At 56.2% G+C, this 23,185-nt stretch overlaps 1 protein-coding gene across 1 annotated transcript; it reads left to right on the top strand.

The window, feature by feature from the left end:
• The first annotated feature begins 4,641 nt into the window (after positions 1–4,641).
• Hcn2 (hyperpolarization activated cyclic nucleotide gated potassium and sodium channel 2) lies at positions 4,642–22,912 on the top strand. The gene is made up of 8 exons (XM_038313869.1): positions 4,642–5,192; positions 12,959–13,382; positions 14,584–14,745; positions 16,959–17,177; positions 18,637–18,783; positions 21,129–21,369; positions 21,536–21,700; positions 22,230–22,912. The coding sequence occupies exons 1-8, from the start codon at positions 4,642–4,644 to the stop codon at positions 22,910–22,912; spliced, it is 2,592 nt and encodes an 863-aa protein (XP_038169797.1).
• Positions 22,913–23,185: the final 273 nt, after the last annotated feature.

The following is a 23,185-nucleotide window of genomic DNA, read 5'->3' as shown; positions in this document are numbered from 1 at the left end:
TGTGTGTGTTCACTGTGTGGGGTTCCAAGAGTCCATCTTGATGGGAGAGAGTGTTGCCGTCAGGGACTGGAGAGGTGTGGTTAATCAGGGCTTTGATGTAGACAGTGAAGGGTGTCATTCCTAGGGCAGTTCCTCGTGACCTCAACCATAAAATTTTCATTCTTTTTTCTTTTTTTTAAGATTTATTTATAGGGGCTGGAGAGATGGCTCAGTGGTTAAGAGCACTGCTTGCTCTTCCAAAGGTCCTGAGTTCAATTCCCAGCAACCACATGGTGGCTCACAACCATCTGTAATAAGATCTGGTGCCCTCTTCTGGTTTGCAGGCATACATGCAGACAGAATACTAAGAATACTGTATACATAATTAATAAATAAATCTTTTAAAAAAAGATTTATTTATATATACAGTATCCTGCCTGCTTGCCAGAGGAGGGCACCAGCTCTCATTATAGGTGGTTGTGAGCCACCATGTGGTTGCTGGGAATTGGACTCAGGACCTCTAGAAGAGCAGCCAGTGTTCTTTAACCGCTGAGCCATCTCTCCTGCCCCTCATTGCTTCTTAAGTGATTTTGCTACTGTTTTGAATCAGAATGTGGCTATCTGATACGCCACCCCTGTGAAAGGGACCTTTGACTTGCTCAGGAGTTGAGAGCCACACTGCCCTAGGGTATCCGAGAAAAGCTGGCCTCTTGAGGGTGCTGTTGACCACACTGGCGTCCTATGCTGCCCTCTGGCCTAGCACTGATCCAGCTGTTGGACCCCCACTTCCTGGGAAATGCTGGGTTGTAGGAGATGGGTAGGGCCTGGGTGCTTGCTGGATCCACGGGATAGACAGGTAGCTTCAAGCCAAGCTGGCTTTCACACCCAAGTTTTGGGCAGGGGTCAGGTGCGTATGTAGGATGTCATTGCATAGTTTGGCTCCAAAGAGATGGACCCTGCAGCTAGCTTTGGTCCCCCGCAGCGTGCGGCCCAGAGTAGTGGCATTCGGGGAAAGCTGGGTTTCTTGGGGATCCCTGCCTTCCAGCCACCAGAGGGCGCTGCGAAGTGTCCGCTGGTAAGACCTGTGTCCCTGGAACCATGCAACTAAAAATGGCTGGGATATCTGCAGTGCGCACCTGCAACTGGATATACCTGGGCACCTTGCTCTCGCGTGTCCCTTAGGAAAACAGGATACTACCTCCCCAGGGCAGAGTCCTGCCTGTGCAAATGTCCACACGGACATTAGAAAACCCAGGATATCCACTCAGCTCTGCCTGCCTGTGGTTACCTGGGGTTCTGTCTGAACAAACCCCCAGCTGCAGGTGCAGACCCACTCCTTGTGCTCTCTTCCTCTGGGGCCCTCAGCCTGTGGGACTTAGATCCAGAAACAACGGCACAGTGAGGGTTTAGAAAGTGAGGCTTACTGAGGGCTCCCCTTCAAAGCAGTATTCCAGGGGACATACCCCACATCATCCAGGTTCTTGTCCATACAACTAAAGCTTAGCGTCCCTTGGCCCAGGATAGTGCAGGAGTAATCACCCCTGTCCTGAAGCAGGCTCGGTTTCAGAGGAGGTAGGCACAGGATGATCTGTCAAACATTTAGGATAATCTAAAACTGGCCTTTGGGGTCCTCCCTGGGAACCACAGGGATCCCAGCCCCCAACTGGCAGGCAGAGACGGTGCCCAGGGCCTTGGTATAAAACAAAGGCCTGTTGACAGAGCTGGACCCCCACAGGGGCCCAGCAGCTGACTGCTCACTTCTCCAGGCAGCCAGGGCTGCCGATTCCTCTCCAGTTCCTGGTTCAGCTCTTCTGCCCAGTCGTAGCCCATAAGGATGCCAAGCTGGTGAGCAGGAGGGCCAGGCTGTCCTGCCTGGACTCCATTGTGCCGCTGTGGGGAAACCCAAGGCCCAGGGAAGGAACAGCAAGGGAGGTCAAGCAGGGTAGCAGGACTCCATAAAGTCCATCAGAGACAAGGCCTCCTTATGAAGCAGCTGCTCCATATCCGTGGTGTCTGCAGGAGGAGCACCTTGGCAAGGCTGGCATGGCAGTGCATGCCTGTCATCTCAGCCCTCTGGAAGCAGACGGGAGGAGACCAAAGTAAAACACAGAGCGCCCCTCCACTGTTTAATATGCAGATGCTGGGGAATGGACACCCAGGCTGTGTGGATCAGAACCTGGGGAGCCAAACCTTTCCTGAGCCTTACCCTTCAGGCCTGGAAGCCCACTATCCAGATCCTGCCAGCCAAGGAGTTCAACTTTGGTTGCTGATTGCTGCTGGGACCAGCTTCCCTACTGTCACCCCTTCCCTGGCCTAGTTCTGTCTCCATCCAAAACACCCAGGAATCCTAAATCAGAAATGACTGGTTACTGCTGGGAGGGTGGGCAGAGGGGTTGGGGATGAGCACGATGAGAGAAGGCGACAGAAACCCTCGGAACAAATGACCACATTCCTAGGGTCATCAGTTTGTTTTCAAAAAGGTGATGAGATAGTGTGTGTGTGTGTGGGGGGGGGGTTATAGGGCTGAGGTGAAACTAAAGGTGTGCACAACTACACTCAGACATTGATTGATTGGAAGGGTCTCACCAAGTAGTGCTAGTTGGTTTGCAATTGCAGAGAAACTAGAGTGAAGAAGGCTGAGTGCTTTAAGAGCATTTATTGTTCCAGTGTCCATGTGGTGGCAAACAATCCAGAGTTCCAAGTAACATCAGTTCCAGGGGAGCCAACACCGTCCTCTGGCTCCATAGGCCCATGTTCGCATGTGGCACAAACACATATACACATAAAATAAGATAAATATATCCAAAAACAAAAAAGTAGCTAGATAGTTGAAAAAGGTGGGCAGCTCCTGAAGAATGAAGATTGACCTCTGGCTTTGTACACACACACACACACACACACACACACACACACACATTTGCACACACAGGTGAGACTGTGGCCCTGAGCCAAGTACCCCTGGGGCAGGTGTGAGAACGGGTGTGGGCAGGACCAGCAGCCAGGTCTAGTTCCCATCCATTGCAGGCTCACAGCAGATCAACAAGACCCCCAAGTGCAGACACAGGCTGAGATCCCTGAGCGCTAGCACTCTCTCTGTGACCCCTGGACTGGCAGAGCGGTCTTCTAGTATGGCAGGGTCTCTGACAGCCTGCTGCCGAGCTGCCTCCTCCCCTGCATTCAGCCACAAGCCCTGGGGCTCTGGCGACCTGCCCAGCTGACATCTTCCCGGGGTGAACATAAAAGATCCCCCTCCATCTGGAACAGGCACGTGCCCTGGGGCAGGACACAGCCCGGCACTGTCAACTCTGGTGTTCAAAAGTGAAGGCCAGAGGGGTTTCAGGGGCATCTCTGGAGTCCTCAGGGTCAGGGGAGCCCATCTGTGTCAGATGAGAACATGCAGCTGGCAGGGCACACCCCTGACACCATGAATACCTACTGTAAGTAGGCACAAGTCATATCTCCATCCTGTGACATTCAGGCAAAGAATGGTAAAGGCTGGAGGGACTTTGAGGACCTATAAAGGACCAGAGGGTTCAGAAGAACCTAGGAAGGACTAAGAAGATCTAAAGAAGTCTGGAGGGGACCCAGAAGCATCGGAAGAGTCTAAGAGGGGTCAGGGGATTTATAGATGAACTTAGGCAGGTCAAGGAAAACGGGATGGGGGAAGGACAGGATAATTTAAGGAGCCCAGAGGGTACACAAGAAGGCCCCAAGAGTCCACTGCGTGAAAATTGTCTTCCCACCAATTCCCAGCTATCCTTCCCCTATATTGCCCCCCCCCATACAATCCTCTCCATTCCGTGAAGCTGGTGGGCATCCAGATCCAGATCTTGTGTCACCTGGCTCGGGTCACAGCTTAGGACCCTCCAGGAGCCAATGTCTCCCCAGAGCAGGAGGGTAGAATGTAGCTGAAGCCTGAGTAAAGTGGATAGAGAGGAGCGGGGCCGGGGGAGTGCAGAGGCAGAAGCTGAGCCTGGGTCCTGGGAGCATTTACTACGCTGACAGGCACCTTTTGGGGATGAGGTAGCAAGCAGCCACAGGAGGTTCTAGTTACTATGCATTTGAGGCTTTACTGTGCCTCGGTTTACCCGCAAGCAGGGCTTGGAGAGGGACTGAACTTAGATCCTAGAATGATCTCAGTTCTTCCCACACATATTCATAGGTTTCTGTAGCGAAGATGGGGAAAGCAACAGAGCCAGGTGGCCTCCGGGAGCAGACTTTTATTATGGAATCTGGCCCCTTGAGCCGAGAAAGGGGTTAGCGTCCAGCGGTTACCCCTCCCGTGGTGTCCTAGAGACCGCGGAGGGAGCCCCAGAGTGGACCAGGACCTGGTCTGCAGCGCGCACAGAGGCAGGGGCTGGCGGGCTGTGCTTGGTGACCTTGGGTGCGTCCTTGGCCTCAGTTTCCCCTGGGAAAACAAGTCTGAGCGCATTTCCAAGGTCTCGGAGGTGCCTGATTGACCTTGAGTCTGCCTGCTGACCTTAGCCTCAGTTTCCCCCATCCATCCCCGTGAGGGGGTGAGGGTAGCGCAGGTGGAGGCGGGGCTCCCGCCCCCGCCCCTCCCCCGCGCACAGAGGCTCCGCCCCCGACTCCGCCCTCCCTCGGGCTCGGCCGGCGGTGGCGGCGGCCGCTGCGCTCCTCACTGCCCGGCGCCGCCTTGCCATGGATGCGCGCGGGGGCGGCGGGCGGCCCGGTGACAGTCCGGGCACGACCCCCGCACCGGGGCCGCCGCCACCGCCGCCGCCACCCGTGCCCCCTCAGCCTCAGCCACCGCCCGCGCCACCCCCGAACCCCTCGACCCCCTCACACCCGGAGCCGGTGGACGAGCCCGGCCCGCGCGCCCGGCTCTGCAGCCGCGACAGTTCCTGCACCCCCAGCGCGGCCAAGGGCGGCGCGAATGGCGAGTGCGGGCGCGGGGATCCGCAGTGCAGCCCCGAGGGCCCCGCGCGCGGCCCCAAGGTGTCGTTCTCATGCCGCGGGGCGGCCTCGGGGCCCACGGAGGCCGAGGAGGCGGGCAGCGAGGAGGCGGGCCCGGCGGGTGAGCCGCGCGGCAGCCAGGCCAGCTTCTTGCAGCGCCAATTCGGGGCGCTCCTGCAGCCCGGCGTCAACAAGTTCTCCCTGCGGATGTTCGGCAGCCAGAAGGCCGTGGAACGCGAGCAGGAGCGCGTGAAGTCGGCGGGGGCCTGGATCATTCACCCCTACAGCGACTTCAGGTGCCGCCTCCGGGAGGGGCCCGTCCTTGGCGCGCCCGGGAGAGGGCGGGGCGCCGCGTCCCGGATGGTGACCTCGGAGTGGTGGCAGTTCGGGGCATAGGGCCGGGGTTGGGGGAGTACCCTCTCGGTGACCTCAGGCGCCTCCCGGACCCGCCCCCGAGGGACTCTGCTGTGCAGAGGCTCCGCCCTTTTAGAGGCCTGGAGTGAGGGGGTCCCCGGCGCGCCCCCTCCCTCGTGCCCTCGTTGCAGTGGGCGCGCGCGGTGGCTGCAGGGCCAGGGTCTGAGCTCAGAGGGGCGAAGAGGACGAATAGAGGGGAACGTAGGCACTCGGAGGCCGCGGAGCAGGAGCAGGGATGGAAGGATGGATAGAAAGGAGAAAGGAAGAAAAAGAGGAGGAAGGAAAAGAATAGGAAAAGGAAGGAAGGGAGGGAGGGAGGGCACATGGGAAGGACGCGCCCTGGAGGCCGCGCGGGGAGGGGATTATCAAGCGGACGCCGCGGGTTCCCACGGTCTCCGCTTGAGCCTGGGGCGGGTGCGTCCTGGGTGTGTGGATATAGACGTGGCCTGAGTTGGCTGCTGCGTGCAGCGGCAGGCGCTGGCGCAGAGCCACGACCCGAGTGTTTGCGTGTTTCTCCTTTCCGCGCGAGCTTGCGAAATGATGCCCACAGGAGTCCTGGGAGGCGCGTGCGGACCAATCAAGAGGAGGCGTGTCCCTAGGGGTGTGGCTGGTGGGTCTCTAGAAGTACCTGTTGGGATACTGGCTGTGCACGCGCGCGCATGTGTGTCCCGGGTGGGTGTACACCCGCGAGTCGTAGGGAGAGCTGCGTGCGGGGAATGCAGGAGAATGTCCCTGTCTTTGGTGACAGTCGGGATGCAGATTTGTGGACAGGGTGCTATCTTGGAAAACTGTAGCCTGGAGTTTCAGGACCACGGACAGCTCTGGGGCCTGCTGCAGCTCCAGCTAGTCTGGTATCCAGGTCCCTTCTCCCCCAGGCCTGAGTCTCCAAGGATAGTTCAGTGGTGACGCCCCCTTTCTGTCATTCCTCTTTATCTCTAGTGCTTGATAATAGAGCAAGTAGAGGCCCAGGAACTACCTCCCTGAGACTAGAATGCCACCTTTACCAGGAACCTGAGTTTGGGAAAGAGTCCCAGCGGTTGGGGAGGCACATTCTGGTCAACAGGAGTTGTTCCTGCATGCCCTAGCATGAGTGCCAGACCTAGCATTGCTCCACAGACTTCCAGGCTTGAGAATTGGACCCTGGGCATTTGCCGTGTTTCCACCTGTGAAATGGCAAAAGAGAGGGTGGGCTTGCCAAGACTTCCTGCTTGGCCAATATGAATGGAGTCTAGTGCCAGCTAGCCAGTCAGTGAAAGGCAGTCTGGGGTGGGGCAGGCTGAGGGGCGTATCACTCCACTCCAGCATCACCTTCGTGTCCAGGTTTTAGCTGAGGGACATAAGGCCAGCCCTTAGGCTTGGGTTCTCAGCTGCAGTGATGACATGTGGTTGGCTTTGGGGTGCATGGCGAGGGGAGGCTGGGAGAAGAAACTGAACTCCTGTCCTTGAGGCCCTGTGGGTATAGATGCCTGAGGGACTCTTTACTGTCACCACTCTAAGCCTTGACAGGTTCACAGGCCACACATCTTGCCTGGACAGCCAGATTGTAAAGTAGGGGATGAGCAAAGGGGCAGAGACCGTAGCTGAGGCTAAAGGAGTCAGTGTGACCATCAGATTCCAAAACTGGTTCATGGGGTCACCCGCCTTTCATGCCTGAGGACTCGTGCCCCTTCTAGGTCAATGTTGGCCAAGACAGGTCTCCAGAGCCTCTAGGGGCTGTTGGGAGCACCATGTGGGTGCTGACTGATGATGGAAGGTGATAGATTGGTTGATTGGGGTCTTCCTGGGGTAGACCCCAGGCTAGCTCTCTCCTGAAGACCCATGCGTGCCCTCAGCTCAATTTCTGCTTTTTGTCCTGAGACAGGGTTTCCTTCCGTTGTTCTGTAGACTTCAATTTAGTCCTCTTGCCTGTTTTCTGAGATGACAGGTGTGCACCACTAGGCCCAGCTGTATTGATTTAACAAGCACAAAAAAGGAAGATCCTATCCCAAGCCTGGGAGAGTTAAAGTCATTCAGTTATGGTTATTGTTGTGCTCCGGTGGCTGGTGGCCTGATGGGACGTGTGTGTGTGTGTGTGTGTGTGTGTGTGTGTGTGTGTGTCTTTATACAGAGTGGTGGGTGGGGACCTCCTGCCTCTCTCCAGGGGCTGAGCAGCTAAGCATCTCCCTCTGTTGGCTCTGACTTGGCTCCCCAGTGATTCTGTCCTGTGACTTGGCTGGCAGGCCTGACATCCAGTTGGGACTTTATTGGTTAGTTCTCCCTACCCAGGCAGGAGGGGAAGGAGGAGTCACTGAAGGAACGGGAGAGGCAGGGCTGTGGGGTGGGAGTCCCTTTGGGCACCACTTACCTGCACCATGCAGTCCGCAAGGACCTAGGGGAGCCCAGTTCTGAGCAGAATTCTGTCCCAGAATCAGGAATGCAGGCTGTCTAGGGCCCACTTTAGGTTGGCTTGCCTCAGTTTCCCAAGATGTGAGAAGGTTGTGGTGTGGGCAGGTGTCTAGAAGGACAACCTGTGGGAGTCACCTCTCTCCTTCCACCATGTGGGTCCCAGGGACTGAATTCAGTCTGTCAGATTTTGGTGGCTGTGCTTTTATCCTGTGAGCTCTCTCACTGCTCCCACGATGACCTTGAACTTCTAATCTCCTTGAGTGCTTGGAGGGCAGGAATGTACCACACAGCCTGGCTTCTGTGTTCCGTGCTGCTAGAATTCTGAGCCTGGGCATTGTAGACGCTACTGCTACCCACCAACCTTCCAACTTGAGGTCTCATCTATAGGCCGGCCAACCTCTCACTTGCGGCAATCCTGCTTCATCCTCCCAGGTGCTAGGATCACAGGCAGTTGAGGGTTCAGTCTCATCTGGTTCTTCTGAGCATCCACCATGGCCGTGAGAAGCTTCTGTGGAGAAGCAAGTTTGAGGGTTGGGAAGTGTTCCAGGTGTGGACACACATGGGTGGCACCTGGGAAAGAAAGAGGTGAAAACCCAATCCAGACCTGTAGACACTGCTTCTGAGACTGCCACATCCCCCCATTAGGTGGCCAGGGCTCAGTGTGAGGGCAGGATGTTGCTCCCTGCATGTAAATCCCTAGAAATGGGTTCTGTATCAAGGCCCTAGAATAAATCGCATATCATCGATTTATCATCGAGGATGGGGGGTTTGGGCATACACCTGCCTCCCAAATGGGAGTATTGGGATCCCCAAACTCTCAGTGTTGTGAAAGAAGTCTTTGGGGGAGGGATTGAGGTCAGGATAGTCAAAGCCCCCTCTTTTTCTACCCCAAGGCTATCACTTTAGTATTTGGAGAGACCCCTCTCCTTGGCCTGCCCTTAAGACACCCTCCAACACACACTGGAGCACAGCATCGGATGACCCCCGCATCCCCCATCATTCTTTTTTTTTAAATATTTTTTTTTTTTTTTTTTTTTTTGGTTTTTCGAGACAGGGTTTCTCTGTGGCTTTGGAGCCTGTCCTGGAACTAGCTCTTGTAGACCAGGCTGGTCTCGAACTCACAGAGATCCGCCTGCCTCTGCCTCCCGAGTGCTGGGATTAAAGGCGTGCGCCACCACCGCCCGGCTAAATATTTCTTTACTTATTATGTATACAGTGTTCTGCCTGCACATTATAGATGGTTGTAAGCCACCATGTGGTTGCTGGGAATTGAACTCAGGACCTTTGGAAGAGCAGCCAGTGCTCTTAACCTCTAAGCCATCTCTCCAGCCCCCCCCCCCTCCATCATTCTTGACTTGAGACTTGCCCAGGGCGGGATCTCTCAGCTCTCTGCAGATTCCATTTTCCCAGGTCCCTCTGCCTCCACCTGGGAAGCCCCATGGTGGTCTCGGAGCTTTTGTACTAGCCATTCTGCCCAGGTACCACCTCTCTCCCACATCATCAGCCCTTAGATGTCGCCTCCTCAGAGCAGCCTTCTTGAACACTGATACCAGGTCCATCCCTCACACCCTGGCATTCAGCACAATCCTTCCCCAATAGGAGCAGGGTTAGGGTACAGACAGCCTGTGTGCGGCTATCTGCTGTCCCTGGTCACTGTGTGTCCCTGCTGCTTGGCACACAATGGGCCTTTACAGATGTCTGCACCTGGTATTCCAGCTGTCTTCCCGCCGTGGTTTCCAGCCCTAATCCTGTCACCTGCTCTGGGGACTCAGTGGGCTCAGCCTGATCCTCTGTCCGAGCCTGGCCCGTAATCCCTGACCTCCAGCCTCTAATCCCTCTAGCTTTGCTTGGATCTGTGATCCCAGACCAGACGACTTCTGGCTATATCTCAGATCTGCCTGGAGAGATGTGGCTGTCCTGGTTGGTCTGTGGAGGTCTGGCCTTGGCTTTGAGGGCTCAATGATCAGCGATAAGATCCTGACTCTGCCAATGGGGGGCTGTGACCCACCCAGCAGTGCCCAGTTGTGAATGGAAGGGGCTTCTCTCTGTTACCCCATGATCTATGGGCCTCAGTTTCCTTGCTGGAGCTGAGAATGACTGGGCAGCTGAGGGAGAAGAGAGTTCATTTGGTGTCAACCATCCAGAATCTACCTATGGGTTGGAGAGGACTTGGGCTAAGGATTAGCAAAAGAGATTCTTTCCCATTGTCTCCACTGGATCTGTCCTCTGACCCCTGAGCCGGGGACGGGGGTGGGGGATGTCCTGAGTGCATGTCAGGTGCATGGTCCTGAGTGTCCTCCCAGAATTAGGCAGTCAATCAGGACTCATTGTTGTTTATTAGGGGATTTATTTTGTTTTGTTTTGTTTGAGATGGTCTCATGTAGTCCAGGGTCGTCCCAAACTCACAATGTAACTAAGGAAGTCTTTGAACTGCTTCAACTTTCCAAGTATCAGAGGATTGTCCTGTGCCCAGAGGTCCCCAGGGTCCTGACTGTGGATGGGGTCGAGAAGGTGGAAACGCTAGCCAAGGAAGCACAGCCTGGGACCCGTCATCCCAGGTCCTATCTCTTCAAACAGTCATGGCTTGGGACTCGTGAATGAGGGTGGGGGAGGGGACCTCCGGAGTCCTGGGAATCACGATGTGCCCGGCCTGTTCCCTCCCACTTGGTGTGGGACTTCTGACCCATTCTGACTCTATCTGTGGGGACCAGGTTTTCTGCGGAGGATGAAGGCTGGGGACACTTGGGTTAGAGCAAGTGGTCCCTACCAGGACCACAGGGACAGCCACCACCCGTTCCCTCTCCTCAGGCACTGGGGGAAAACAGGCCGTACCCTGTGACCTGGAGAGGCAGAGGCTGAGGGAGGCTCCAGGACATAGTGGCTGGGTACAGAGGACAGTCTCAGGCCTGGGCCCTGTTTCCCACTGGGAAATCCCTGGGCCTCCGTGGGAAGTATGCCTGGCCCTGACTACCTCAGGAAGGGAAGAGAAGTATTGGGTGACTGCAGCCTAGAAAGAGACACCTGCTATGGTCTGCTGTCTCAGGTCCCTCAAATAGTTTCTTTTTTTTTTTTTTTTTTTTTTTTTTTTTTGGTTTTTCGAGACAGGGTTTCCCTGTAGTTTCTAGAGCCTGTCCTGGAGCTAGCTCTTGTAGACCAGGCTGGCCTCGAACTCAGAGATCCGCCTGCCTCTGCCTCCCGAGTGCTGGGATTAAAGGCGTGCGCCACCACCGCCCGGCCCTCAAATAGTTTCTAAGCTTCGTTCCCATCACCGTTGAAAGTGGCCCACAGTGGTTTCTAGGTCCCCCTGGTGGTTTCGTGGCCCACCCTGTTGCTTCCAGCTAGCTTTCCCCTGCCACAGAAGGTCACTGTATCCACTAATGGTGGTTTCTGGTTCCCGTTGACTCTTGCGTGCTCCTTTTCAATTGTTTTACTCAATGGCTCCTCCAAAGAGAAGGCATCCTCAATCCAGAAGGGGAGAGGTTGGGGCCAAGCTATATGACAGATCCTGGGGACAGCGGTTCAGAGCTGCCCACTGACAACAGGGTCTGAGCCAGCACTACTGTCTGGATCGGGCCCCACTCGCGATGGGCCGCAGGGCTCTTGTAGAGAATTGTGCTTTGATTCTTCCCTCTCAGTGGGTTGGCCCCTGGGGACTTAGACACCCTCTTCTGCACCATGTGCAAGGCCACCCTACCCCAGACATACAAACATACACATAATTTAAAAGGAAGAATTCTTCAAGTACGTTATTTTGCGCTCGCGAGGTCTGGTAGACCCCTCCCCCACAGCCGATGTTATCCCTCCGCTCCAGAGGGCTCATTCCCACCAAGAGGGCTTGTGAGGGGCATCACACATGAATACGGTCCCAAAATCCTCCCACACAGGGCTGAGGAGAGAAGGGACTACGGTCCCCAAGGGACAGAGAAGCCTGCCCAAGGTCACTCATGCATGGCAGGAGCCAAGCACAAGGCTGTGCTCAAAGACACTGGGTGTTGTCCCGTCGTTGGCTCTCACAATCTGAGCTGCCCAGAATGCCCCAGTACAAATCACTCTTGATTTTTTTCTCTCTCTTTTTTGGACCGTTTCCTTGAGCTCAGTTCTCTGAAGTGGAGTGCTGGTCACCCGCTGGGCACAGTGTTTATAACCGGCAGAAGGAGCCAGCTCACAGGCAAGCTCTGAGCCAGCGGCTCCAGACACCGCACCCCTGATGCACGCCTCTCCTCTGAGCTGACTTGGGTGAATTGACCCAGCCTGTGTGCTCTAGAAACAGTGGGCACTGTGCCTACGGGAAGCCCAAATTCCAAGAGGCAGCGACAGACCTCTAGGGATCTGGGGGGCTGACAAAATCTAGGTGTAAGGAGACCCCTGAGACTGCAGCCCTGGCTGGCCTGGAACTCCCAGAGATCCTCCTGCATCTGCCTCCTGGTGTTGAGATTATAGGTGTGCACCCCCATACCCAGCCTATTTCTAGAGCTGTTCATCCTCCCGTCTCCTCTCAAGTGCTGAGACAACAGCTGTGCCCACGTGCCTAGCTCTCCAAGGTGACCAGCTGTACCCTACAGGAGCTGTGACACCACCATGGTGTGAGCCCTGCAGCTCTAGGTGGAGAAGAGGGCGGCTGGTCACTACCCTGTCTCCCTACCTAGCTCTCAGCCTCCCACCCGTGCCCAGCAGTGTGCCACCTACCGGCTCCCATCCCTTTTGAAGACCAGGTTTGTGCCAGGCTCATTGTCCCTCTTTGGTCATGTGATGTGTTTAGTCTATTTTGAGCCTTCTCTGCAGACTGGAGGTGCCTTCAAGGGAAGGTCACAGTGGCCAGAGAGAGGGACCCTGCTGCCTGGGGTCAGGAGGCTTCTTTGAGGAAGCCCAGTCCTTGCCACACAGCAAGACCTGGAGTCCTGGAGGCTGTGTTATAATCTGGGGTCCTGGAGACCACCTTAGGATTGCGGTCTTGGAGACTCACCTCAGAGTTGGGGGTCCCAGAAAGAGAGACCTCCTTAGATTGGGATCCCAGAGACTACCTTAGTTTTGGTGGAGACCCACTTCAGGGTTGGGGAACCAGAGACTACCTAAGGTTGGGGTCCCAGAGTCCACCTCAGGGTTGGGGTCCCAGAGACCACATTAAGGCTGGGGTTCCGAAGACCACCTTAAGATTGGGGTTCAGGAGACCCACCTCAGGGTTGGGGTCCCGGAAAGCACCTGGGCTGGGGAAGAGGGCACGCCTGCCAAGGCCGGGCGTTGTGAGCACCCTGCCTGTCCCCAGGTTCTACTGGGACTTCACCATGCTGCTGTTCATGGTGGGAAATCTCATCATCATCCCGGTGGGCATCACTTTCTTCAAGGATGAGACCACTGCGCCATGGATCGTCTTCAACGTGGTCTCGGACACTTTCTTCCTCATGGACTTGGTGCTGAACTTCCGTACTGGCATCGTGATCGAGGACAACACGGAGATCATCCTGGACCCCGAGAAGATAAAGAAAAAGTACCTGCGCACGTGGTTCGTGGTAGACTTCGTGTCGTCCATCCCGGTGGACTACATCTTCCTCATCGTGGAGAAAGGCATCGACTCCGAGGTCTATAAGACAGCTCGCGCACTGCGCATTGTTCGCTTCACCAAGATCCTCAGCCTGCTGCGGCTGCTGCGGCTGTCGAGGCTCATCCGCTACATCCACCAGTGGGAGGAGGTGAGGGGCAGGGAGAGGACCAAGGATGGGTGGGACCCCAGAGATGTGGTCTTGGGCAGGACTGGGGCTACAACTGAAGTCAGAGCCATCAGAGATATGGAGTCCAGGGATGCTGGGCTTGGAGTGTGGGTGGGCGTCGGCTGGGACCCAGCAAAGGATGCTGGGGCATGGTCACGAGGGATCTTGGAAACTAAGTCTAGGGGTTACAGATGTTCCTTCGGTGTGGGGTCTTGGGAGTGGGGGTGGGACCTCGGGCTTGGGTGGGTCTGTTCTGTGGGTCGAGCCAATTATCTGAGGTTGGGACCTTTAGGACCAGAGCTTTGACTTGGGGTGCACACGAGAGACAGGGACACCAGTACTGTGGGTGCAGGGACTTGGCAGGGGTGGGGTAGGGGGCTCATGAGAAACAGACCAGGGCTTCAGGGCTGGGACTTTGGGGTATAGTTGGGTCAAAGCTGCAGGGAGAGAACCCATGCTTGGGCGGGGCCAGAGCTGTGCATGTGTGGCCCACATGGATGCCAATCCTGGGAGTGCAGGGTGTTGGGCTGTGCGTGTGGCCAAGGCTGAGGACCCTAAGAAGAAGCAGGGCTAAGGCCTCCGTAGGGAATGAAGATGGGCATCTTATGGCAGAGTCAAAGCTGTAGCATTGGGCCCTGAGTCTCACCAGAAGCAGGACCAAAGTGCTCCAGGGCCAATGGCACTGGGCAGGACCCTTACTGTTGGAGCCTTAAGGGAAGCAAGGTTTGCCTGTGATGGAAGGCCCAGGGTTGGGTCCTGGGAAGATGAGCAAGGTTTGTAGAGGGGTGGGGGTCCGGGTCCACATTGTTAGATGGACGATGGGGACAGGCAGCATCTCACATTGTGGCTGTAGGCTCAGGAGCAGGACTGGAGGACAGAGTCATGGAGATGCAGGCCCGGGACCCTCAGGACACGTTGTTACCATGCCCCTTCCTATGCCCTGTAAGATGTGGGGGAAAGAGGCTCAGACGTCTTCAGTTACCCAACCCCCAAATTCAAGATCCCTGACTCTGGGAGAAACTTAGTGGGTCTGGCAGGTGGGGACAGAACTTGGGCAGGATTGGGGAGGATATTCTAGAGAGGTCATGGTAAGGTAGGCTGGGTGGAATTCAGAAAAGAAAGTGGTCGGGGAAGGATACAGAACAAAGGGGTGCAGGATTCTCATGGCCGTGCGCCCTCTCAGATTTTCCACATGACCTACGATCTGGCAAGCGCGGTGATGCGCATATGTAACCTGATCAGCATGATGCTCTTGCTCTGCCACTGGGACGGCTGCCTGCAGTTCCTGGTGCCCATGCTGCAAGACTTCCCCAGCGACTGCTGGGTGTCCATCAACAAAATGGTGGTGAGTGCTTCCTGGTGGAACCCCCTCGGCGCCCCCAGGGACGGCGCCGCTCCAGCTTTCCCTTGTGCCCACCAGCGCCATCTAGAGTCCTCCATGGGCAAAGCAGCTCCCACCTGATAACCACTAGAGCCCCTTGATGTAGAGGTCTTTATGCACACTGGCCCCTGTGCCTAATACCTGCCAGTGCCCCCGGGATCCCTCAGCCCACCCGCCCTGGCGTCTGATACCATTCTTCATTGTCACACGGACATACTACTCAGTGCTCTTACTTTAAAAAAATGTTTCACTTATTTGGCAATGGCAGCACACGCCTTTAATCCCAACACTCGGGTGGCAGAAGCAGGCAGATCTCTGTGAGTCCAAGGCCAACCTGGTCTACAGAGACAGTCTGGGCAACACAGAGAAACCCTGTCTCGAAATTCCCTCACCCCCAAAAAAGTGTTTTTTAAGTTTATTTTAGACTTATTTTATGTGTGTGTTTGCCTGCATGTATGTATGTGCACCTGTGGAGGTCGGAAGAGGGTGTCAGATCCCCAGGAGTTGGAGCTATGGATGTGGGTGCTGAGAACTGGACTGGGATCCTCTTGAAGAGCACCAAGTGTTCTGAACAGCCGAGTCTTCTCTCCAGCCTCTCCTACTTGTTTGTTTAAAAGGATTCCCATTAGGTTTATTGGTTATTTTTTAAATCATGGGTCTCTGTGTGGGTATATGCACCTAAGTGCAGTGCCCTCAGAGGCCAGAAGAGGGCATCGGATCTCCTGGAGCTGGAGTTACAAGTGGTTGTGAGCTGCCCTGTGAGTTCTGTGAACTGGACTCAGGTCCTCTGGAAGAGCAGCCAGTGCTCTTAACTTCAGAGCCGTCTCTCCAGTCTGACCTCTTACATTCTGTAACCAGCCCCTCATTAGCCCAGGCTGGTTAGGTAGCTACCGATCACCTTGCCTCCGCCTCCAGCGTGCTGGGATGGCAGTGTGCCGACAGTCACTTTTCCTTATGTCTTTATGTAAATATATATATTTATTTATTTATTTTTGTTTTTCGAGACAGGGTTTCCCTGTAGTTTCTAGAGCCTGTCCTGGAACTAGCTCTTGTAGACCAGGCTGGCCTCGAACTCAGAGATCCGCCTGCCTCTGCCTCCCGAGTGCTGGGATTAAAGGCGTGCGCCACCACCGCCCGGCCTGTAAATATATTTAAAACGAAACCAAGGGGAAAGTTGTTGCCATCAGCCCTAAGAAGTAACAACTCCAGATACCCTCATCCCCATGTCTGCATCACATTTAAAAAGAGACTGTACAGCCCAGGGAGAAGTCTCTCCCAGTTCCTAAGAGAGGCAAATGTAGGGTGATAGCAAGTTCAAGGTTAGCAAGACTTTCTCAAAAGTAAAAAAAGGGCTGGGGGTGGCTCAGCAGTAGAGCCCCCACTAGAATCCCCCAGTGAGGGACTGGGGGCGTGGTCAGTGGTGGAGCCCCGCCTAGAATCCCCCAGTGAGAGGCTGGGGGCGTGGTCAGGGTGGAGCCCCGCCTAGAATCCCCCAGTGAGAGGCTGGGGGTGTGGTCAGGGTGGAGTCCCCATAGAATCCCCTAGTGAGGTTAGAGGACTTGGCTCAGTGATACAAACCTGCGGCCTTAGGTTGCATCCCTGGAACTGAAAGTCTACAGCGAGGGTCGCACCCCAGGTCAGGGACACACTGAAGGTTGGTGTGTGTCAGTCAGGACACAGCAGGCAGGCATCAATGGAGTCAGAAGCCGGGTAGGGAGAACCCACAAGCGCCCCTCCTAACAGCCTGGCACAGCTGCCCCGGCTGAGGAACCCATTGTCCAACTGCTGCCTGCACAAGTGGTTCCATTTCCTGGACGGGCCCAGTGCCCCCCTTCTCTGGCCGGGTCAACTGAGGACACCCAGGGGTGGACTTCTCCCCCTCCTTGCCCCTCGGGTGTTATTCCAGTGTCCCAGGACTCTGAAACGGGCACTTGAAGCTGCCTTGGCCCAACTGCGTCCCTTTTGTGGCTTAGTTTTTCCAGAGTGAAGTGGGAGGTGCTGTCAGGTTTGTCCCTGCTAGTGCCTCACTGAGACCCCAGACATGTCACTGCCCGTGTCCTTTGCCTGAGACTGACTTGGTTATTTCTGATCAGGGGCGCTCACCCCCTTCAAGTGCCCACAGGAGGGTGGGCAGGTGGGTTCAGGCCCCCCCACAACCATCTGCACTGCCTTTGCAGAACCACTCATGGAGTGAGCTCTACTCCTTCGCGCTCTTCAAGGCCATGAGCCACATGCTGTGCATCGGGTACGGGCGGCAGGCTCCTGAGAGCATGACAGACATCTGGCTCACCATGCTCAGCATGATTGTGGGGGCCACCTGCTATGCCATGTTCATCGGGCACGCCACTGCCCTCATCCAGTCTCTGGACTCATCCCGGCGCCAGTACCAGGAGAAGGTCAGACGGGGGAGGCCATGCCTTGGGTCTGCCTTGGATAGAGGGGGAAGCTTGCCCTGAGTCTGGGTGGGGAGGGGGAGGAGTAGGAGCAATGCCTGATTCTAAGAGCATCTGTAAGTGCTCAGGACAGAGTTAAAGGTGCCAGGTTGGGTAGGTGAGCTGAAGGGACAGGAGCCCGTAGGTTTCAGAACCAGTAAGACCAGTCCCCCGGGGCCCATTTCTGAGTGTTCTGGGGTGTCAGTGACATGGGGGTGGCTGGGCAGCAGGGTGAGCCTTTGGAGAGAGTAGGGGTACAAAGAGTGTATCCTCCAGGCTGGTCCTAGGGGCGACTGCATTGGAGCATACTGCAGCCTAAAGGGCAGGAGCCCTGCCTTCAACCACCTGCAGCCTCATGCTCTGCAATGGGCCTTAGTTCCCTACCCCCTACAGTGACAGCCGGGTCACCCGGGCTCTGTGCCAGGTGCCTGTGTCCGGAAGCCTCCGTCTTGCACCCAAACATGAGCTGGTGCTGCCACCCACCCGCCGTCACGGGGTCTGCTGAGATAAGGACAGCTGTGGCTTAGAAGTGGGGCTGGAGCAGCCCTGGGGTACTGTGCTGGGGACAGCCTGGCACCCACACCCCAGCCTTGCTAGGGAGGAGCTGACTCTGTTGTCCCTCAGGTCCCGGTGGCAGGACTTGGGATGGAAGTCAACATGCATACTGATGTTGACACTGTAGATAACCGCGTCTCAGAAATATGAGCCAGACACCCTAAGGTGCCCACACAATAGACATTTTGAGAGCTATGGCATCACAGAGCCCAGAGTGGCCTCAAACTCACTCTAAAACAGAGGATGACCTTGAACTCCTGACCCTCCTGCTAGTGATGGGGTTAAATGTTAAATGCCAGCCTAGACTGAAGCTGATGCAGGAGGACAGCAAGGGCAAAAGCGAGACTGGCTCAACAGAAAGTAAGAAGAGCTGGGGGTGGCTCAGCAGAACAGCTCTGCCTTGAAGCCCCCAGTGAGGGGCTGGAGTGTGGTCAGTGGAAAGCCCCGCGTAGAATCATAAACATAAACTTATCTGCCAACTGGGCTTGGTGTCTCAGGTTGTCATCTCACCAGTCAGGAGGCTGAGTTCAAATTGCAGGCCAGCCTGGTCTACAGAGTGAGACCCTTCCTCACACAACAGAGCAAAACACACAGCCTGGCGGGGGCTCTATGATACAACGCTGCACTAGCATCTGTGAAGACCCGAGTTCCACCCCAGCATCAAAAACCTGTGGTGGCGGCGACCTGTCACCCCGGCACTTGAGGCTAGCCTGGGCTACATGAAACCCTGTCTCCAAACAAAACACATCATTTGTCTTTGGTGTAGCTGGGCTTATCATCTCCCTGGGTTGGGCTAGACAGGGTGATGGGTCCCCGAGCTGGGTCTCTCTCTCTGGAGCAAACACTGATCCTGCTCTCCTCCCTTCAGTACAAGCAAGTAGAACAATACATGTCCTTCCACAAGCTGCCTGCTGATTTCCGCCAAAAAATCCACGATTACTATGAACACCGGTACCAGGGGAAGATGTTTGATGAGGAGAGCATCCTCGGGGAGCTCAACGGGCCGCTGCGTGAGGTGAGGTGGCCGCAGCCACACCCCAGCATCCCATGGACACTGGCAGGGCACGTGGGATCAGGTCTGACATATGCTGTGGGTGCCCTGGCTAACACCTGCAGTCCTGCCAGCTTCACACACCAAGCTACAGTCTCCTAGGTGCAGAATATAAAACACACATATCTGTGCAGCCATGCTCCATCCCAGACCCTGGAGAGGGTCCTTCGTGCCTCTCCTGCCATCTGGGCCCTTACTTATTTCATGCATGTGGATGCTTTGCTTGCACGTGGTACCCGTGGAGACCAGAAGAGAACATTGAATCCCCCGGAACTGGAGTTACAGACAGTTGTGAGCTACTATGTGGTTGCTGGGAATTGAACCAGGTTTTCTGGAAGAACAGCCAATGCCCCCCACCTTTTAAGATTTTTTTTTACATGTGTGTGTGTGCATGTGTGTATGTGCCCACAAGTGTGTTCAGGTGCCCATGGAGGCCAGAAGAGGGTGTCTGATCCATTAGAGCTAGAGTTACAGGCGTTTGTGAGCTGCCAGATGTGGCTGCTGGGATCAAACTCTGGGCCCTCATGATTGAACAAACAGTTTCTTTTATTTCTTCCTTTCTTTTTATATGTATTGGTGTTTTGCCTGCACATATGTCTGTGTGAGGAACTGGAGTTACAGTTGTGAGCTACCATGTGGGTGCTGGGAATTGAACCCAGGTCCTCTGGAAGAGCAGCCAGTGTTCTTGACCACTGAGCCATCTCTGCAGCCCCTGAGCAGCCAACACTCCTAACCACTAAGAAACCTCTTGAGCCCTATCTCCTTTTTAAATGCATACATGCATATGTCCATGTGTATGCGGTGCACACGTATGTACATGGAAGCCGGAAGACAACTTGAATGTTGCCCTTGGGACCATCAGACAGGGTCTCTCACTGGCCTGGAGTTGAGCGACTCAGCTAGGCAGGCTGGCCCCAAGGATCCTGTCTCTGTCTCCGCAGGCCTGGGATGCCAGGCACACAGCAGCCTCAGCTTTTTACACATGTCTGAAGCAAGGGCATGATGTCTAGGTCCCAAGGGGAGGGCACAGCCAGGGCAGAGGCCCCAGGAGGGACTTAGAGGAGGAGAGCCTTGGGGGCCTCGGGGCCTGGAACACACGCCGGGAGGCAGTCTGCTCACCTGTCCTTTGTAGAGAGCCTAGCTCACAGGCCATGGAGTGCACCAAGCACATGGCTTTGTATGGCACCCACATCCACTCCCAGCCCTAGAACTTTACCAGATGCCCACAGGAAACCTCTCCCCCCTCCCCAAGACTCTGGCTGTCCTGGAACTCACTCTGTAGACCTCTGAGATTAAAGGCATGCACCACCATAGTATGGCCCTCTTTTCCATTTCTGAGACAGCACAAAGTGACCTCAAATTCATGGCAATCCTCCTGCTTCAACCTCCCGAGTGCTGTGGGCCACCTTGTCTGGCTCAGTGGTCACTTTTTCATGTGTCCCGGCCCTGTACTGAGTCATAGAGGCTGGTCTCCATGAGTTGCTTGCTGGGTTCTTTTTTTAAAAAATATTTATTTATTATGTATACAATATTCTGTGTGTATGTCTGCAGGCCTGAAGAGGGCACCAGACCTCATTACAGATGGTTGTGAGCCACCAAGTTGCTGGGAATTGAACTCAGGACCTTTGGAAGAGCAGGCAATGCTCTTAACCACAGAGCCATCTCTCCAGCCCCGCTTACTGGGTTCTTAGCAATGCCCTTTTCTATGTCCAGCTGTATAAAACGCACAAACCCGAAGCGTCCAGGCTGGAATGACATTTCGTATATAACCAAGAGAGAATGGGTGGCCCAAGGGCCCGAGGACGCATGCGGTGTGGCCTCCTTTTCCTTCAGAAGTCTTTTACTGTTTCTATGAGTCAGGGTCTCACGCAGCCGAGGCCGTCCTAGGGCTAGGTGATGCTAACCTTGAACTCCTGACCCTCCTGCCTCCACTCCAGCGCGCTGTGATGATAGGCCTGCATGACCTGGTTCGTGCCATGCTGGGGTTCAGGGATGGAACCCAGGGACTCATCCATGTCCTGAGGAGCTCTGCCCACTGAGCTCTGTCCCTCCTTTGATCCTGTTAGGTATTTTTGTGGTCCTGTTATCTACAAAGAGACCTACAAAGTTTGACTTTCCCAGTCCAGTGTCTGACACCCATCTCATGGTGGTGTGGGGACTTGGGACTTTATTGTTTGTCTTGAGCCTGTCTCTGACCCTGCCTAGGAAGTTGGACTGGAGCTGAGGGGCCACTGTCTAGCACAGAGGAGACTGAGGGTCTGAGTTACCAAGCCAGTCCGTCACTTAGCTATCCTCTCTCCTGCCCACAGGAGATTGTGAACTTCAACTGCCGGAAGCTGGTGGCTTCCATGCCACTATTTGCCAATGCAGACCCCAACTTTGTCACAGCCATGCTGACAAAGCTCAAGTTCGAGGTCTTCCAGCCCGGCGATTACATCATCCGAGAGGGGACCATTGGCAAGAAGATGTACTTCATTCAGCACGGGGTGGTGAGCGTGCTCACCAAGGGCAACAAGGAAATGAAGTTGTCAGATGGCTCCTATTTCGGGGGTGAGTACTCCAAGGCAAGGCAGAGATCTGGATGGGACGGGACAGTGGACAGCTCCATTCCAGGGAGGTCCAGGAGGGTTTGAGTCAGCAGCGGGTGGGTTTGGGTATGTCCTGGGTGGGCAGTTGTACACAGCGCAGCCTATGAGGCTCACTCTTGTCTTTGCAGAAATCTGCTTGCTCACAAGGGGCCGGCGCACAGCCAGTGTGCGGGCTGACACCTACTGCCGCCTCTACTCACTAAGTGTAGATAATTTCAACGAGGTGCTGGAGGAGTACCCCATGATGCGGCGTGCCTTTGAGACCGTGGCCATTGACCGCCTGGACCGCATCGGTGAGCTACCAGACTGCCTGAGAGGGATCCCGGGAGGTAAAGGCATGGCATACAGAAAGGTCAGGGTGCTGAGGAGGGTGACACGGGAAGGTGTCTTCCTGGACCAAACATAGCAGGCAAAAGCCGTGGGGTGAAAAGGCAAGAAGAGCCAGAAACAGCCTGGTGGAAACAGCTCTGACTCAATAAACCAGGCACATTAGCAAAGTTCTGTGTCAGACATGGAAGGCAGGGAGAGGTGGGAGCTCCTGGTGACAGGACAGAGGAACCAGGTGCTAAGACAGTGGTCCAAATCAGAGGGCACACAGCAAGCGCTCAGACACACCCGCACACAACAGGGACTCTACAGAATGTGTGTGCTGGATACACTTGCTGTATGCAGCAGGCAATTAGCATGCCACAGGAGAGGCACTCAGTCCTTGGAACCTACACAGGAAATACAGTGGGTGCTGAGAACATGCCTGCTGCTGGACTCAAGACTGGCTGCAGAGGCAGGTGGCCAGGCTAGTGCTGACCTCTGCTTTGCCCGCAGGCAAGAAGAACTCCATCTTGCTGCACAAGGTTCAGCACGACCTCAGCTCGGGCGTGTTCAACAACCAGGAGAATGCTATCATCCAGGAGATTGTCAAGTATGACCGTGAGATGGTGCAGCAGGCAGAGCTGGGTCAGCGTGTGGGGCTCTTCCCACCACCACCGCCGCCGCAGGTCACCTCAGCCATTGCCACGCTGCAGCAGGCCGTGGCCATGAGCTTCTGCCCGCAGGTGGCGCGCCCGCTCGTGGGGCCCTTGGCACTCGGCTCCCCACGCCTCATGCGCCGCACACCCCCAGGGCCTCCGCCTCCAGCAGCCTCACCAGGGCCGCCTACGGCCAGTCCCCCGGCCGCGCCCTCCAGTCCCCGGGCACCGCGGACCTCGCCCTACGGTGCACCCGGCTCCCCAGCCACCCGCGTGGGGCCCGCACTGCCCGCGCGCCGTCTCAGCCGAGCCTCGCGCCCGCTGTCCGCCTCGCAGCCCTCGCTGCCCCACGGCGCACCCACGCCCAGCCCCGCGGCCTCCGCGCGCCCGGCCAGCAGCTCCACGCCACGCCTGGGACCCGCGCCCGCCGCCCGGACCGCCGCACCCAGCCCGGACCGCAGGGACTCAGCCTCACCCGGCGCTGCGGGTGGTCTGGACCCGCTGGACTCTGCGCGTTCGCGCCTCTCTTCCAACTTGTGACCCTTGCGCGCCGCCCCGCGGGCTGGGCGGGGCCATTATCCACACCAAAGCCATGCCTCGCGCCGCCCGCCCGTGCCCGCGCAGAAGCCATAGAGGGACTTAGGTAGCTTAGGCGGCGGGCGGCCTTGCGCCCGGCTGCCCACTTCCCCACATCGCCCTGCGCCCACCCCATTGCCCCTGCCCCAGCGGCGGCCGCGCACGGGAGAGGGAGGGGCGCGATCACCTCGGTGCCTCAGCCCAATCTGGGACGGGGACGGGGCGGCCCTGGCCAAG

This window comes from Arvicola amphibius, chromosome 1 (genome assembly GCF_903992535.2).
Source record: "Arvicola amphibius chromosome 1, mArvAmp1.2, whole genome shotgun sequence".
In the NCBI taxonomy this organism is placed as follows: domain Eukaryota; kingdom Metazoa; phylum Chordata; class Mammalia; order Rodentia; family Cricetidae; genus Arvicola; species Arvicola amphibius.
This window is presented reverse-complemented; position numbering and strand designations above follow the sequence as displayed.